The sequence below is a fragment of the Ctenopharyngodon idella genome, chromosome 2 (genome assembly GCF_019924925.1).
Source record: "Ctenopharyngodon idella isolate HZGC_01 chromosome 2, HZGC01, whole genome shotgun sequence".
NCBI lineage: Eukaryota > Metazoa > Chordata > Actinopteri > Cypriniformes > Xenocyprididae > Ctenopharyngodon > Ctenopharyngodon idella.
Genome location: NC_067221.1, coordinates 1260318 through 1274322, shown reverse-complemented (window position 1 = coordinate 1274322; position 14005 = coordinate 1260318). Strand labels below are relative to the sequence as shown.

The 14005-nt window shown below is 36.9% G+C and overlaps 1 protein-coding gene across 10 annotated transcripts in view; it reads left to right on the top strand.

The window, feature by feature from the left end:
• LOC127504736 (NACHT, LRR and PYD domains-containing protein 12-like) overlaps positions 1-14005 on the top strand; it is a 595457-nt gene that overhangs the window by 15963 nt on the left and 565489 nt on the right. For 8 of the 10 annotated variants that reach the window (XM_051879684.1, XM_051879746.1, XM_051879736.1 and 5 more), the window contains exons 8-12: positions 2270-2443; positions 3237-3407; positions 4749-4922; positions 7504-7677; positions 12015-12188. In XM_051879684.1, the coding sequence (XP_051735644.1) occupies positions 2270-2443; positions 3237-3407; positions 4749-4922; positions 7504-7677; positions 12015-12188 (867 nt within the window). The remainder of the gene's footprint in view (positions 1-2269; positions 2444-3236; positions 3408-4748; positions 4923-7503; positions 7678-12014; positions 12189-14005) is intronic. The other 2 variants (XM_051879764.1, XM_051879754.1) reach the window with 1 other exon arrangement.

Here is a 14005-nt window from a genome sequence, read left to right as displayed (position 1 = left end):
TTGTCATGTTGCACAGCCTTGTATGCAAGGACAGTGCTAAACCCTTAGTGATTTCTGACATTCTTGACGGTTAACGTTAGACAGGTTTGATGAGGATAATAACTGTGCGACATTATTTATTTATATATATATATATATATATATATATATATATATTAGTCATTGGTCGGAACACATCACTTTATTAGGCTGATGTCCATTTCGCATTACACAGTTGATGGAAACACATGCAGATGCGCATATTCTTGAGCTGAATTTTCATTTATGCAAAGTTGGATGGAAACCCGGCTATTGTATGCATCAAACCATGCTTCCGAACAAATGTCATACACTTCTGTGCAGTGGCGTAGAGCAAATCCGCGGGGGTTCAACCAAGAAGGGGAGCCAATGGATATCACACAAGAAGCAACGTGCAAACTTTGCGGAAAAGTTATGCCGGTAAAAGCTTAACCTCGGTCAGTATTCAAAGTGAAAGTAAAAGTGACGGAGCTGCCTGACGCTGCATTAACGGAGCATTTTCTCTCAGAGACGAATTTCAACATAATATGCTGATAACGGTATATAACTTATACATATACACGTACATATAGTGAAACAAATGAGACGAATAGTATTTCGTGTTAAACAGCTTGTTTTTTTGTTTTTGTTTTTTTGTTTGTTTTTTTTTAAAGTTGGTGCTTGAAGTAGCCTAAATCTGCTCTTAATTTTCATTTATGACTGCAGTGTTAGGAAATATTATAGACTGTAGATTATAGATTAATTCATTGTATAATAGACCTAAAAAATGTTTAAAACATTTTCAAAGAGGAGCTGATAGCCTAATCCTCACAGCATGTCAGTTATGCGGTGATGCGCTGTGAAATTATTGCGGGGCAAATTTATTATAATATTAATTTAATAATAAAAGTAGCTTACCTAATAGTAATAATAATAGACTAGAAGAATGTAACAGGCTTACATTAATTGGAAATGCTAGATCCTCTTATTATTGCCAATATTTGTCGGGAGTAACGTAGCCCTCAATCACGCTGCAGTGTTTGTGAGCGCTGCCGCCTTCTCCACCCCAAGAACAGAGTGAAATTCTCCAACTCCGATACAGGAAAAATAAAACAGAACTTATAACATTGGGGCTAATATGTTAGCAAGCAAGCTGCTGGTAGTTTTGAACTACAGTCCTTAAAGTTAACTACAAGTTAGTGAACCTTCAACCAGCTGTAGCATTATGCCAGTTTCCGATGGTTTTATGCTATCCGTTGTTTCTTTCACTAAGTGGAGCAACACTTCATAGTTTACTAGTAATATATAGTAAATATATGGCCATAGGACTTTGAAATATCAGAATTTAAGCCTTAGGCTACCTTTATCTCCCAGTACTGTTGTTGAATCTTCCAAAAGTTTCAATTTACATGCGATGGCAGCAGCAATAACACAGGGCTGCCCGCGGACGTGCCTGGCTTTAAATCGGCGCTACTAAACACGGATATTGGCCGATGCCGATATATTAAAAAAAGACAAATATCGGCCCGATATATCGGCCGACCTCTACACTGTAGTCACATGAACTGTTTTAAATGTCTTTAGTAGCTTTCTGGGCATTGAAAAAGGAAATGATCTTGCTGGCAATGGAGGCCTCACTGAGCCATTGGATTTTATCAAAAAATATCTTAATTTGTGTTCTGAAGATGAACAAAGGTCTTACAGGTGTGGAACGACATGAGGGTGAGTAATTAATGACATTGCTTTTGAGGGACCTGTGTATCTTTGATTCTGCTTTCAGCTTTGCAGCTAGTCTCGACTAAACACTTTTACAACACTGTGGAGGAATTTTGTCTCATTTTGCCCCACTCCTCCTTGCAAAGCTGTCTCAGCTCAGTGACATTTGTAGGCTTTCCAGCATGTGATGTGTTTCAAGTCCTTCTACAAGTCTGGAATTTAATTAGGCCATTCCCAAACTTTAATTTCTTTTTCTTTTTTTTTTCTTTTCTTTTTATCTCATTTTTCGGCCATTTTCAGGTTGTTTGTTGTGGATCATTCAGATCAAAGACTTTCACACCTGTACAGTTTTAGATAATTGAAACCTTGAGAGTGATGTTGATGTCTAACATATTACAGTTCTCTGTGTCGTTTGTTTGCCTCCATATTCAGCTGTCAGTTTTTGCATCTATCTTTCAATACATTTGTACAAAGAACAAAATAAAATTGACTTTAAGGATTTATATTGTTGAGGTTGAACTGATTAATCAGCTGAATGTTTTCATTCCTGTTCTAGACTCTCTAACTGCAGTGTAACAGAAGAAGGTTATAAAGCTCTGGCTTCAGCTCTGAGATCAAACCCTTCACACCTGATAGAGCTGGATCTCACAGGAAATGATCCTGGACAATCAGGAGTGAAGGAGCTCGATGATTTACTACAGGATCCAAACTGTCAACTGAAGACACTGAGGTGAGACGGGATGAAATAATACAAAATTAGTTACATGCAGGCTAAATATTCATAACAAATATATTATTTTAGTTATAGAATAAGCTGGAGAATTTGTTGCATCAAAATGATCAAGATCAGATCAGATGCTGTGGGTTCTGTCATGATGATGATAACCGTCAACACAGTTTAGTTGTGGTACAAGCTACAGGTCAAATAGACATTATGGGTCAGTGTATGTGCTGCTATTCTGGACTATGATATACCTTGACAATTAACATGCACAATTTTGTTTTTGTGCACACTTCTCATTAAAAACTCTTGATAACCTTTCAGTCAAATTGTTTTCTGAACACAGTTGTTTTCCATCAAGCCCAGATTCACTGTATCTCTACAGCAGGTCTATGAGTCTCCAGATGTTCACAAACATGCAGTTTCACAAGCCAGTTTTCTCTGCTGATGTTTCTCACTCCTCCTGCTTAAAAGCCAGAAAGATCTTGAGGCCTTAATTTCACACTCTGTATTCATACTGAAAATCATGATCTAGTGAGCTTTTGTCTTTCTGCTCTGTGGGAAGTTTCTGTTCTCATGAGTTTGCTTTAAGACTGACTAATTTCTTTTAAATAACTTTGTTTTCAAGTATTTATATATTTATCTGTGTATTTAAATGTTCAAAGAAAAGAGTTACATCTAAATAACTAACTAGAGCTTGTCCTTAAAACGTTAAAGGTTTTTATTTTATTTTTATTTTGTAGTTTTTATTGTTTGTAATGCAACAGACATTTAGTTGAGAACTGAATTGTCTCTTCTGCAGGTTTTTGAGTCCTGCTGCAGATGAAGCCTGTCAGTATGTGAGTGGAATTGTGGGTAAAAACCCGTTACTCCTGAGAGAGCTGAATCTGAGTGAACATGAACTAGGAGACACAGGAGTGAATCAGATCGCTGCTCTACTGCAGGATAAACACTGTCGACTCAACACACTGACGTGAGTATTGTTCATTTATTTATAATATTACATTACTTTTAATTGTGATGTTACTGTAGCTGATAATAATATTTCCTCACTTGTTTGAGTCAGAGCAGTTTTTCTCAGCGTCACACAGAGCCACAACAATGTAAAGTAATACAATTAAACAGGCAATTAAACACACAATTAAAACGTGATATCAAGCTTTAAATATTTGACTAAGACAGACAGTTTGATCATGGGTCAATAATTATTTCAGTTCCTGTAGAGGGAGATCAATGGTTTTCTTCCAGAGCTTAGAAACTCTTCAAATAAGTGATAGATTGAAAAAACAGCTGCACTATAAACACACAGATGTCTTTCCTAACTTTCACAGGTCAGTTCTGTCAGGGATGGACACTCGTCACTGTCGTGGCAAACTCGATGTCTCTCTGTGATCCTTCAGTTCTGGTCTCAAAGAAAGCTCTCAGAGTCGAAGTTTCAGCTCTCAGGAGTTTTAGTTTACTGTTAACTTAAAAATCCTGTACAGTGTTGTTGTAATGATGTTTTTCAACATTTTCCTTTCCCATGAGTTTAATGTACAACTTTTAGGTGCTTTCTGCATACAGTTACTGTCTTAACCTGTTTTCTTAATGCATTAACACACAGTCTGTGCAATTTCATAATGACATGGTTTGAAATTAACACTCGTCAAATGCGGGTAAAAATCATCTGTGGCGGGTGACGATGTGAACGAGTCAATTCGGCATGTTATGTTTCACAAATTATGATCACTCAATTTGCTGGTGAAGTTTATGTAATGTGCGAGTCAATATGAATATTAAATATTAAATACAGCCGAATTGAGCAGCAGAACTAGCACTAGAACAGACGTGACACTGCCTCACGGTGCAGCACTAAAGCTAATGAACCTTTTCCAAAACTTGTTTGATTGAAACTTACATTAAGGTTATTAAATGCTGTTCTAGTATTGTCCATCATTGGTTCATGTTAACTAATGTAGTTCATGTTAACAAATGAAGCTTATTGTAAAGTGTTAGAGAGTAGACAATGTGTCTGAAAACAACCGACATAAACACATTTGTCCCAGTGATCAAACCAAGAGTGACATTGACACGAAAGAACCTTAAAGATGATATGAAATGAATGTGTAAACTAACATAAATAGATCGACGATTTCAGCCTTTGTATTGTTACAGTGTCAGTAGTATATTTAAATGAACAATGTGTAGTCTTTCTCCATGTTTTTGCTCCTAGATATCCCTGTTTATTTGTCAGCAAAAGTCTGCTGGATGAAGCTAAACATGTTAGTTGATCATCATAGATCTGAGTCATTGTCTTTTCTCTTTCTGTCTTCAGTCTGAATAGATGCAGTATTACAGAGGAACAGTGTGTGATCCTGACTTCAGCTCTGAAATCAAACCCGTCACACCTGAGAGAGCTGAACCTGAGCGGGAATAATCTAGGAGACTCTGGAGTGAAAAACCTCAGTGATCTACTGATGAACCCACAATTCAAGCTGGAGAAACTACAGTTAGTATCATTATACTGTACAGCAGTTACAGTGAGATTGAAGTTTATTTATTTTAAGACAGCAGAGCTTATGTTTCATTCTTTATAGCACTGCACTTTCTGGGTTTTACCTATTGGTCACATTTTTTTAATCTAGTAAGTAATTGTTTAATTTTCAGCGTTTGATATGATGTACTGTAGGGATGGGCATCTTTCAGAAATATTGCATTCGAATATTTGGGCTTATAAAAATCGAATATTCAAATATTAGTTTATTTAAATGACGTTTAATGAGAAAGACATTTTTGTTTTTTATTCATCAAGATTTTGTCATCGTTTCTGAACAAGCTTTTTTTATTTTTTTATTTTTATTTTTATTAATATTAAACATTTGCTTACAAAGTACAAAAGTGCGAAAAGAGCCAGAGGTTCAGGGACGGCCAAACATTACATCACACTGAAAATTAGAGGAAAATAAATATATAATATAAATAAATAAATGAAGAAATATCAATTAAACAGATCACATAAACATAACAATCTTCTCCACAAAACAAAATAACAATCTTAAATAAAGATTATACAAAGACACCAAAAAGTGAGCATACATTCAAAGTTTTACTAGCCTTTTTGTTTCAGGAGGTAGATAAGGATTTAATATAGATCTTAACATCTTGAAAGTGAGAAGAATGGTAGGTCACTTTCATAGTTTTACATTTGTGGATAAAGTATTTTGCAAGCAAATTAATTGGAAAGAATAAATTTTCATGCTGCTTCTCAAAAATAACAAATCCAAGCAAGACATCCTTGAAATAAAGCTCAAAGTCTTTATATATATAGTCTACAATGAACTGGCAAATGTCTTGCCAAAGTTTTCTTGTATGATCACAATACCAGAAAAGATGCAAGAGAGTTTCTGGTTGTGAATCACAGAAAGTACAGTTCACATCTATACTTAATTTCAATTTAGACACAATGAAGGTTTTTACAGGATAGTACCGATGAATAAGCTTAAAAGAAATCTCTTTGACCTTATTTACCAGAAGATACTTGTTAGGAAGAGTCCAAACCTTCTTCCACAATATATTTTCCACTAAATTGTTCCATCTTGAAACGACATGAGGAGTGGAAACCCAATCATGAAGAAAAAGAAAATGAATCTCTCTATTATTTTTTACTGTAGATTTAAAGCATATTCTGCCTACATACGTGTCAGCCGGGTCTGGGAGAGGTATTTCAGAACTTGACAAAAAACTATTACAGCCCTTAAATAACATAATGACACCATTAGGGATAGCACCAAATACAATGGCAAACTGTTTTGGAGTAACAGGAATATTATAATGAGAAAGAAACTCTTGGTAAGTAAATAAGTAACCATCCTGATTAAATAGTTGACTAACCCGATTGATCCCATTCTTAAACCAATTTTCAAAAAATAAGGACTCATGTTTATAACAAATATTCTTATTATTCCAAATGAAATAATTGGTTGGAGAAAAAATGTGTTTGAAAATCATAGACCATGCCAAAAGTGCTTGTTTGTGGAAATTGGAAAGAGCAACAGGGATCTTCTCAATGCTGAAGATACACATCAAAAGAAAATTCAAACCTCCCAACTGAGAAAAGACATATTCTGGTATAATATTCCAAATACTGGATGGATTTCTCAAGTAATTCCTCAACCAGTTGATTTTAAAAGGCAGACGACGACATTATGTGATAATACAATAAACTTCAGTAGGGGTTCAATCTTCAGCTGGCTGGCAGGAGCAGCCACTGACAGGTCACGTGACCTGGTGGCAGCTGCCAGTCTGATTCTGGCAGGTCTGTCAGTGGTGGGCTGGTGGCTGGCAGAGTGTAACGCGTTCCCTATCACTCTTGCTGCATGGAAATAGAGTCTTAAGATCATATTTATGATAATAAAATTATGTATTTCCATGCAGCGAGAGTGATAGGGAACACATGGCTGGCTGGGCTGAGCGTCAATTGCAATCAGTTGAGATCACGATCATTTGACTGCTTTAATTGAGATTAACCCATCTAAAACATCAATCATACAAAAGAATAGAGTCATAATATTATATTCATAATAATAAAATTGTGTATTTCTGTGCAGCAAGAGTGATAGGGAACGCGTTACACTCTGCCAGCCACCAGCCCACCACTGACAGACCTGCCAGAATCAGACTGGCAGCTGCCACCAGGTCACGTGACCTGTCAGTGGCTGCTCCTGCCAGCCAGCTGAAGATTGAACCCCCACTCATAAACTTGTTAAATGTGCTCCACAGCGCCACACAGTGCATTAAATTATAACTGCTAGTTTCAGTGCTTGGGATTTATCATGGATTCACTGCATTTACAGCCAGAAAAACAACATGGTAAAATTCGAGTAGTATTTTTATTAATAAAGAATAAAGAAGGGAATAAAAAATAGAGATGTCATATAAATAGTTAAATGAAAGAGAAGAAACAGTATCTTCAGCACACAGAACTAGTGTGACTGGGTTTCAGAACAGACTGTTGGAAACTAAATGCTGCTGAAGCTCTTCAATAAGATGATCATCATAGATGTGAACTATTGTTATTTCTCTGTCTTCAGTCTGAATAGATGCAGTATTACAGAGGAACAGTGTGTCATCCTGACTTCAGCTCTGAAATCAAACCCGTCACACCTGAGAGAGCTGGACCTGAGCGAGAATAATCTAGGAAACACAGGAGTGAAGCACCTATGTGACGTACTGAAGGATTCACACTGTAAACTGGAGAGATTGAGGTCAGTAACATTCACATACAAGAATCAAAATGCTGAAAATCACTTCAACAGTTTAAACTAAAACACTTTATTCTCAATATCTCACAATGAGCCTCATTTATGAAACAAAACGTATTATGACAGAAAATTGGGCGTACGGCCGTTTCCACACAAAACTTGGCATTTATCAATATGAGCGTGAGCGGTGGCTATGATCAGATCTCACGTCAGGTCTCAGCTCGTTTACACAAGTTTCTGTGTTAGTGTGAACTTGGGTGCAGCATAGTGAATCTGCTGGAGAATTGAGATGAGAGCATTTTGTTCATTATGCTATTTAAACTGATTTCTGACTCTAGCTCCTCCTAGAGGTTTAAAGCTAGAACTACCAGATTGGGCTCAAACCTTCAGACTGTTCTGACTTAGTGTGCTTTATCTTTACTAACTGATCCGACTCACGGTTTTCCTAAAAATGACTATTAAATCTGGAAAAAATCCCATTGACTTTCATTGACGGAATGTTCAGATGAGCCAAGACTGTTCAAACTCCAACTGTCAGAATTCAAATTTTGACAGTTGGAGAGGCTCATCAGACTCCATTAGCTGCCATTCTATGTTCTATTTCTAAACCATTGAGACTCATTCAGACTTCCATTCTATCTAATTATTCTAATCTATCTATCTATCTATCTGTCTATCTATCTATCTATCTGTCTATCTATCTGTCTATCTATCTATCTATCTATCTATCTGTCTGTCTGTCTATCTATCTATCTATCTATCTATCTGTCTGTCTGTCTGTCTGTCTGTCTGTCTGTCTGTCTGTCTGTCTGTCTGTCTGTCTGTCTATCTATCTGTCTATCTATCTGTCTATCTATCTGTCTATCTATCTGTCTATCTATCTGTCTATCTATCTATCTATCTATCTATCTGTCTGTCTGTCTGTCTGTCTGTCTGTCAGTCCATGTGTCTATCTATCTGTCTGTCTGTCTGTCTGTCTATCCGTCTGTCTGTCTATCTATCTATCTATCTGTCTGTCTATCTATCTATCTATCTGTCTATCTGTCTGTCTGTCTATTAAAACTACTAAACTAAAACTTAAACCTTCAAACTTTTAAAACTACTTCAATCTTTCTGGCTAGACTTTTTTAAGCCAACTTAAAGTTTGTCTACAAACTTTTTTATCTAGTTCAGATTATTTTCCTGACTGACAACCGAAGCTCATTATCGATTGAATCGTTAAGATTAGAATGTCATATTAGAATTAAATTAAATTAGAATAGATGTGTGTCTGTGACCCATTAAAAACACCACAAATGTTTGTTTGTTTCCAGGAGTTTATCTTTACATTCACAAATAGTGACATAAGCAGCAGAACATGAGGATTCACACATCATCACATCACACACGCTTCTGTGGAGAAAAACAGAACAAAATTAACTAGCCTATATAAAATATATATAGTCAAGTCAAGTCAAGTCAAGTCACCTTTATTTATATAGCGCTTTTTACAATGTAGATTGTGTCAAAGCAGCTTTACATTGATAACTGGTACATTGTTTGACTGCACAGCAGCTCTTAAAGAATAGTGTCAATGCAGGCAGATCAAAAGCACTGTTGAATATCAAAATGTCAAGTCAAGTGTCCCCAACTAAGCAAGCCAGAGGCGACAGCGGCAAGGAACCCAAACTCCATCAGGTGACATCAGGTGGCAGACAAGTGGCAAATTGGTGTTAAAATGGAGAAAAAAACCTTGGGAGAAACCAGGCTTAGTCGGGGTGCCAGTTCTCCTCTGGCCAACAGTGCTTTGTTACAATTCAGGTTGCTATCATAAGTCCAATAGGATCGCAACATTAAAAGTATTTATTTCAGTTCCATCCAATTGAGGATCGTATTCATCACGCCGGTATGGACGGTTGTTGAGGAACTGTGTCGTGGCTGTCGTGTCGATGAGGCCCTCACAGGGGATGATCTAGTTGACTCAATCTCTGCTGATACTTCAGGGCTGCGTTGTGGTCGTGTCAAGGTGCAGGTCCTTGGTCTCACCTGGATACGGCCCGGATCCGGTTGACTACGGTGAACCTCGGGATAAACAGAAAGACTAATATTAGCGTAGATGCCATTCTTCTTCTGATGTAACGAGTACATCAGGTGTTATAGGAAGTGTTCCCGGTTCCGGCTGACCTAATTTATGCAGCCTAATAATCCTTTAACAGATTTGAAAATATAAATTGGTAATGTGTTATGTGTATGCCAGGTTAAAGAGATGCGTTTTTAGTCTAGATTTAAACTGACAGAGTGTGTCTGCTTCCCGAACAATGCTAGGAAGATTGTTCCAGAGTTTAGGTGCCAAATAGGAGAAGGATCTACCACCTGCAGTTGATTTTGATATTCTAGGTATTATCAGCTGGCCTGAATTCTGAGATCGCAATAGACGTGAAGGACTATAATGAATTAGGAGCTCGCTCAGGTACTGGGGAGCTAAACCATTTAGTGCTTTGTAAGTAATTAGCAAGATTTTAAAATCTATACGATGTTTAACAGGAAGCCAATGCAGTGTTGACAGAACCGGGCTAATATGGTCATACTTCCTGGTTCTAGTAAGAACTCTAGCTGCTGCATTTTGTACGAGCTGTAGTTTATTTATCAGGCGAGCAGAACAACCACCCAGTAGAGCGTTACAGTAATCTAGCCTTGAGGTCATGAACGCATGAACTAACTGTTATGCATTTTTCATTGAGAGCATATGTCGTAGTTTAGATATATTTTTAAGATGGAAGAATGCGGTTTTACAGATGCTAGTAACATGGCCTTCAAATGAAAGATTGGTATCAAAGAGCACACCTAGGTTCCTAACTGACGACGAAGACTTAACAGAGCAGCCATCAAGTGTTAGACAATATTCTAGGTTATTACGTGAAGAAGTTTTTGGTCCAAAAATTAGAATCTCTGTTTTTTCTGAATTTAGTAGTAGGAAATTACTGGTCATCCAATTTTTTATATCAGCTATGCACTCCGTTAATTTTGTGAATTGGTAAGTTTCGTCAGGGCGCGAAGAAATATAGAGCTGAGTATCATCAGCGTAACAGTGAAAACTAACGCCATGCTTCCTAATGATATCTCCCAAGGGTAGCATGTACAGAGTGAACAGTAACGGTCCTAGTACTGAGCCTTGTGGTACTCCATATTGAACTTGTGATCGATATGACATGTCTTCGTTTACTACTACAAACTGATAACGGTCAGATAAGTATGATTTGAACCATGACAATGCAATTCCACTAATGCCAACATAATTTTCGAGTCTATTTAAAAGAATATTGTGATCAATAGTGTCAAATGCTGCACTAAGATCCAGTAACACTAATAGAGAGATACAACCACGATCTGATGATAAGAGCAAATCATTAGTAACTCTAATGAGAGCAGTCTCAGTACTATGGTACGGTCTAAATCCTGACTGGAAATCCTCACAGATACCATTTCTTTCTAAAAAGGAACATAGCTGTGATGATACTACCTTTTCTAGTATTTTTGACAGAAAAGTGAGATTTGAGATCGGCCTGTAATTGACTAATTCTCTAGGATCAAGTTGTGGTTTTTTAATAAGAGGTTTAATAATAGCCAGCTTAAAAGTTTTTGGTACGTATCCTAATGATAAAGATGAATTGACGATATTGAGAAGAGGGTCTATGACCTCTGGAAGCATTTCTTTCAATAGCTTAGTCGGTATAGGGTCTAACATACATGTTGTTGATTTTGATGATTTAACAAGTTTAGACAATTCTTCCTCTCCTAAAGCAGTAAATGAATTGAATTTTTCCTCAGGGACACTACAATGCACTATCTGACACGATACTGTAGTAGACGGTTGCATGGTTATTATTTTTTCTCTAATATTATCAATCTTGCAAGTAAAGAAGTTCATAAAGTCATTACTGCTGTGCTCTTTGGAAACATCAGAAGTTGAAGCTTTATTTCTTGTTAATTTAGCCACTGTATCAAATAAATACCTAGGGTTGTGTTTATTTTCTTCTAAGAGTTTTGAAAAATAGGCAGATCTAGCAGATTTTAAGGCCTTTCTGTACTCAATCACACGTGAACCCTGTAGTAAGATGATTTCTGCGCTCAGATCTACATTAGATTGATAAATGAGGCCCAATGAGTCTGAGTTCACATTATAATTGTGTAAAATTTTCACCTTTTAGTATTTTGTGATCTGGTGAAATAAAGATGATGATCTCTTTCCTCTGTCTGTTTTATTTGATCATGAAGATGATGTGACTTTACAGAATAAAGAGTTTTCTTTTCTTCTGTCTTATTTTCTGATCTCTCTCTCTCTCTCTCTCTCTCTAATGTAGTTTAAGCCTCTGTTATATGACAGATGAAGGTTGTTCTGCTCTGACTTCAGCTCTGAAATCAAACCCGTCACACCTGAGAGAGCTGAACCTGAGCTGGAATAATCTAGGAGACTCTGGAGTGAAAAACCTCAGTGATCTACTGATGAACCCACAATTCAAGCTGGAGAAACTAGAGTTAGTATCATTATACTGTATTTACTGTTTAGTTTATTTTAAGTCAACAGGACACAAGTCACATCATCTGTAGCGCTGCATCTCCATCTGAAGAAAGATTCAGAAATGTATTAGTTAACAGGTTTGTATGTGTATCAGTAGAAAGAGCATTAAACCTTGAAGCATTTTAAACTTTGTGGCTATAAAATGTTTCAAATGCTGAAATCTGACAAATCTTTGCTATGAAACAAGACAGAAGTAAAAACAGACTAAAAGCAGATTGTCAGGAATGGCTGGTTGTAATGAAGCTCATGATGGAGAATACAATAACACTGTCAGGGTTTTAGTGGCAGTAATGATGCGCACGACGAAGGAGATCCTCAGGAAGACTTTTAATATCACTCAAAACACAAAACAGGAGAATATATAACCACTTTAACACATATGAACAGAGTTAATGCAGGACAGGGACCAAACACAAACTGAAGGCTGAAATACTGATCAGAACAAAGGAAGAAACAAACTAGACACACCTGAACCGAACACTATAATCAAATAAGGTACTGTGGAGACAAACAGGTGGAGAACGAGGAGGACTGAACTATTAACAACCTAGAAGATATACAAAGAAACTCAGACATGAATGGAACAGAAAGAGAATCAAAAAACAAACTCAGAACGTGACAAACATTGTCTTTAATCACAAATCTAACATGTAGGAGAAATAAAGCACAACCACTTCAACATAAACGACAGAAAAAAGAGAAGAACTAAGGGTTTAAGGCCCCGTTTACACTAGTACGTTTTTGTTTTAAAACCGTGTTTTAAAATGAAAACGATCCTCGTCTACACCGGCGTTTACACAGCGTTCCAGAAACGATCTCCGTCTACACTACACGACTGAAAACACATGTCACATGACCGTTCATGCACACTGGGCATGTGTGTACAAGTGTAAACAGTTTCCTCTTGTGCATGTCAGTAGCTGCAGTATTAAACAATGCAGTTTAACTGATCAATGGCTGCTAAAAATGACAACAAAACCAGCAAAGATTGCAGTTCAGTCTCCATGTTATTGTTCACACGGTCGTCGAGGACACACAGAGTGGACGTGGGCAGCCACACCATCGTTCTCAGAAGTCTCTGTTTTGGTCCGTTTACACTGAAACACAACCCCAGTGTTTTCAAACTAAAACAGGGTCTGCAGCGTTTTCAGAAGTCTCAGAAACACTGGAGTAGTGTAAACCACAGGCGTAACCGTAGTAAAAGTTATGCGTTTTAAAATGAAAAGGCACTAGTGTAAACGGGGCCTTAATCAGGGTGTCCAATCCTGCTCCTGGAGGGTCCTGTAGAGTTCAGCTCAACCCCAATTAAACACACCTGAACCAGATAATCAAGCTCTTACTAGAAACTTCTAGACAGGTGTGTTGAGGAGAGTTGAAGCTGAACTCTGCAGGACAGAGTTTGGACCCCTGGATTAAACACACAGAGTAATTAAAGTGAAACAGAACAGCTGCAGGAACTAATTAACCAAGAACACTAACTAGGGAACACACACAGACAGCAACACCATGATAATAAAACACAACAAAACTGTGACACAAATAGATTATTCTGAAATCTTACATTTATACTGGACTAATGGTACTTTTCACTACATTTTCTTTTATTAAGCAAAATGTGTGTTTAGAGATTGTAAATTATAATCTAAAATGACTTAATAATTGATTAATTAGATTTTCAAGCATTAAAAATGTGAAAATAGACCATTTAAATGTTCATTTTTCTATTGTTTCTATATTGAGACTATATATTTATCTAGAGTGATAAATTCACTT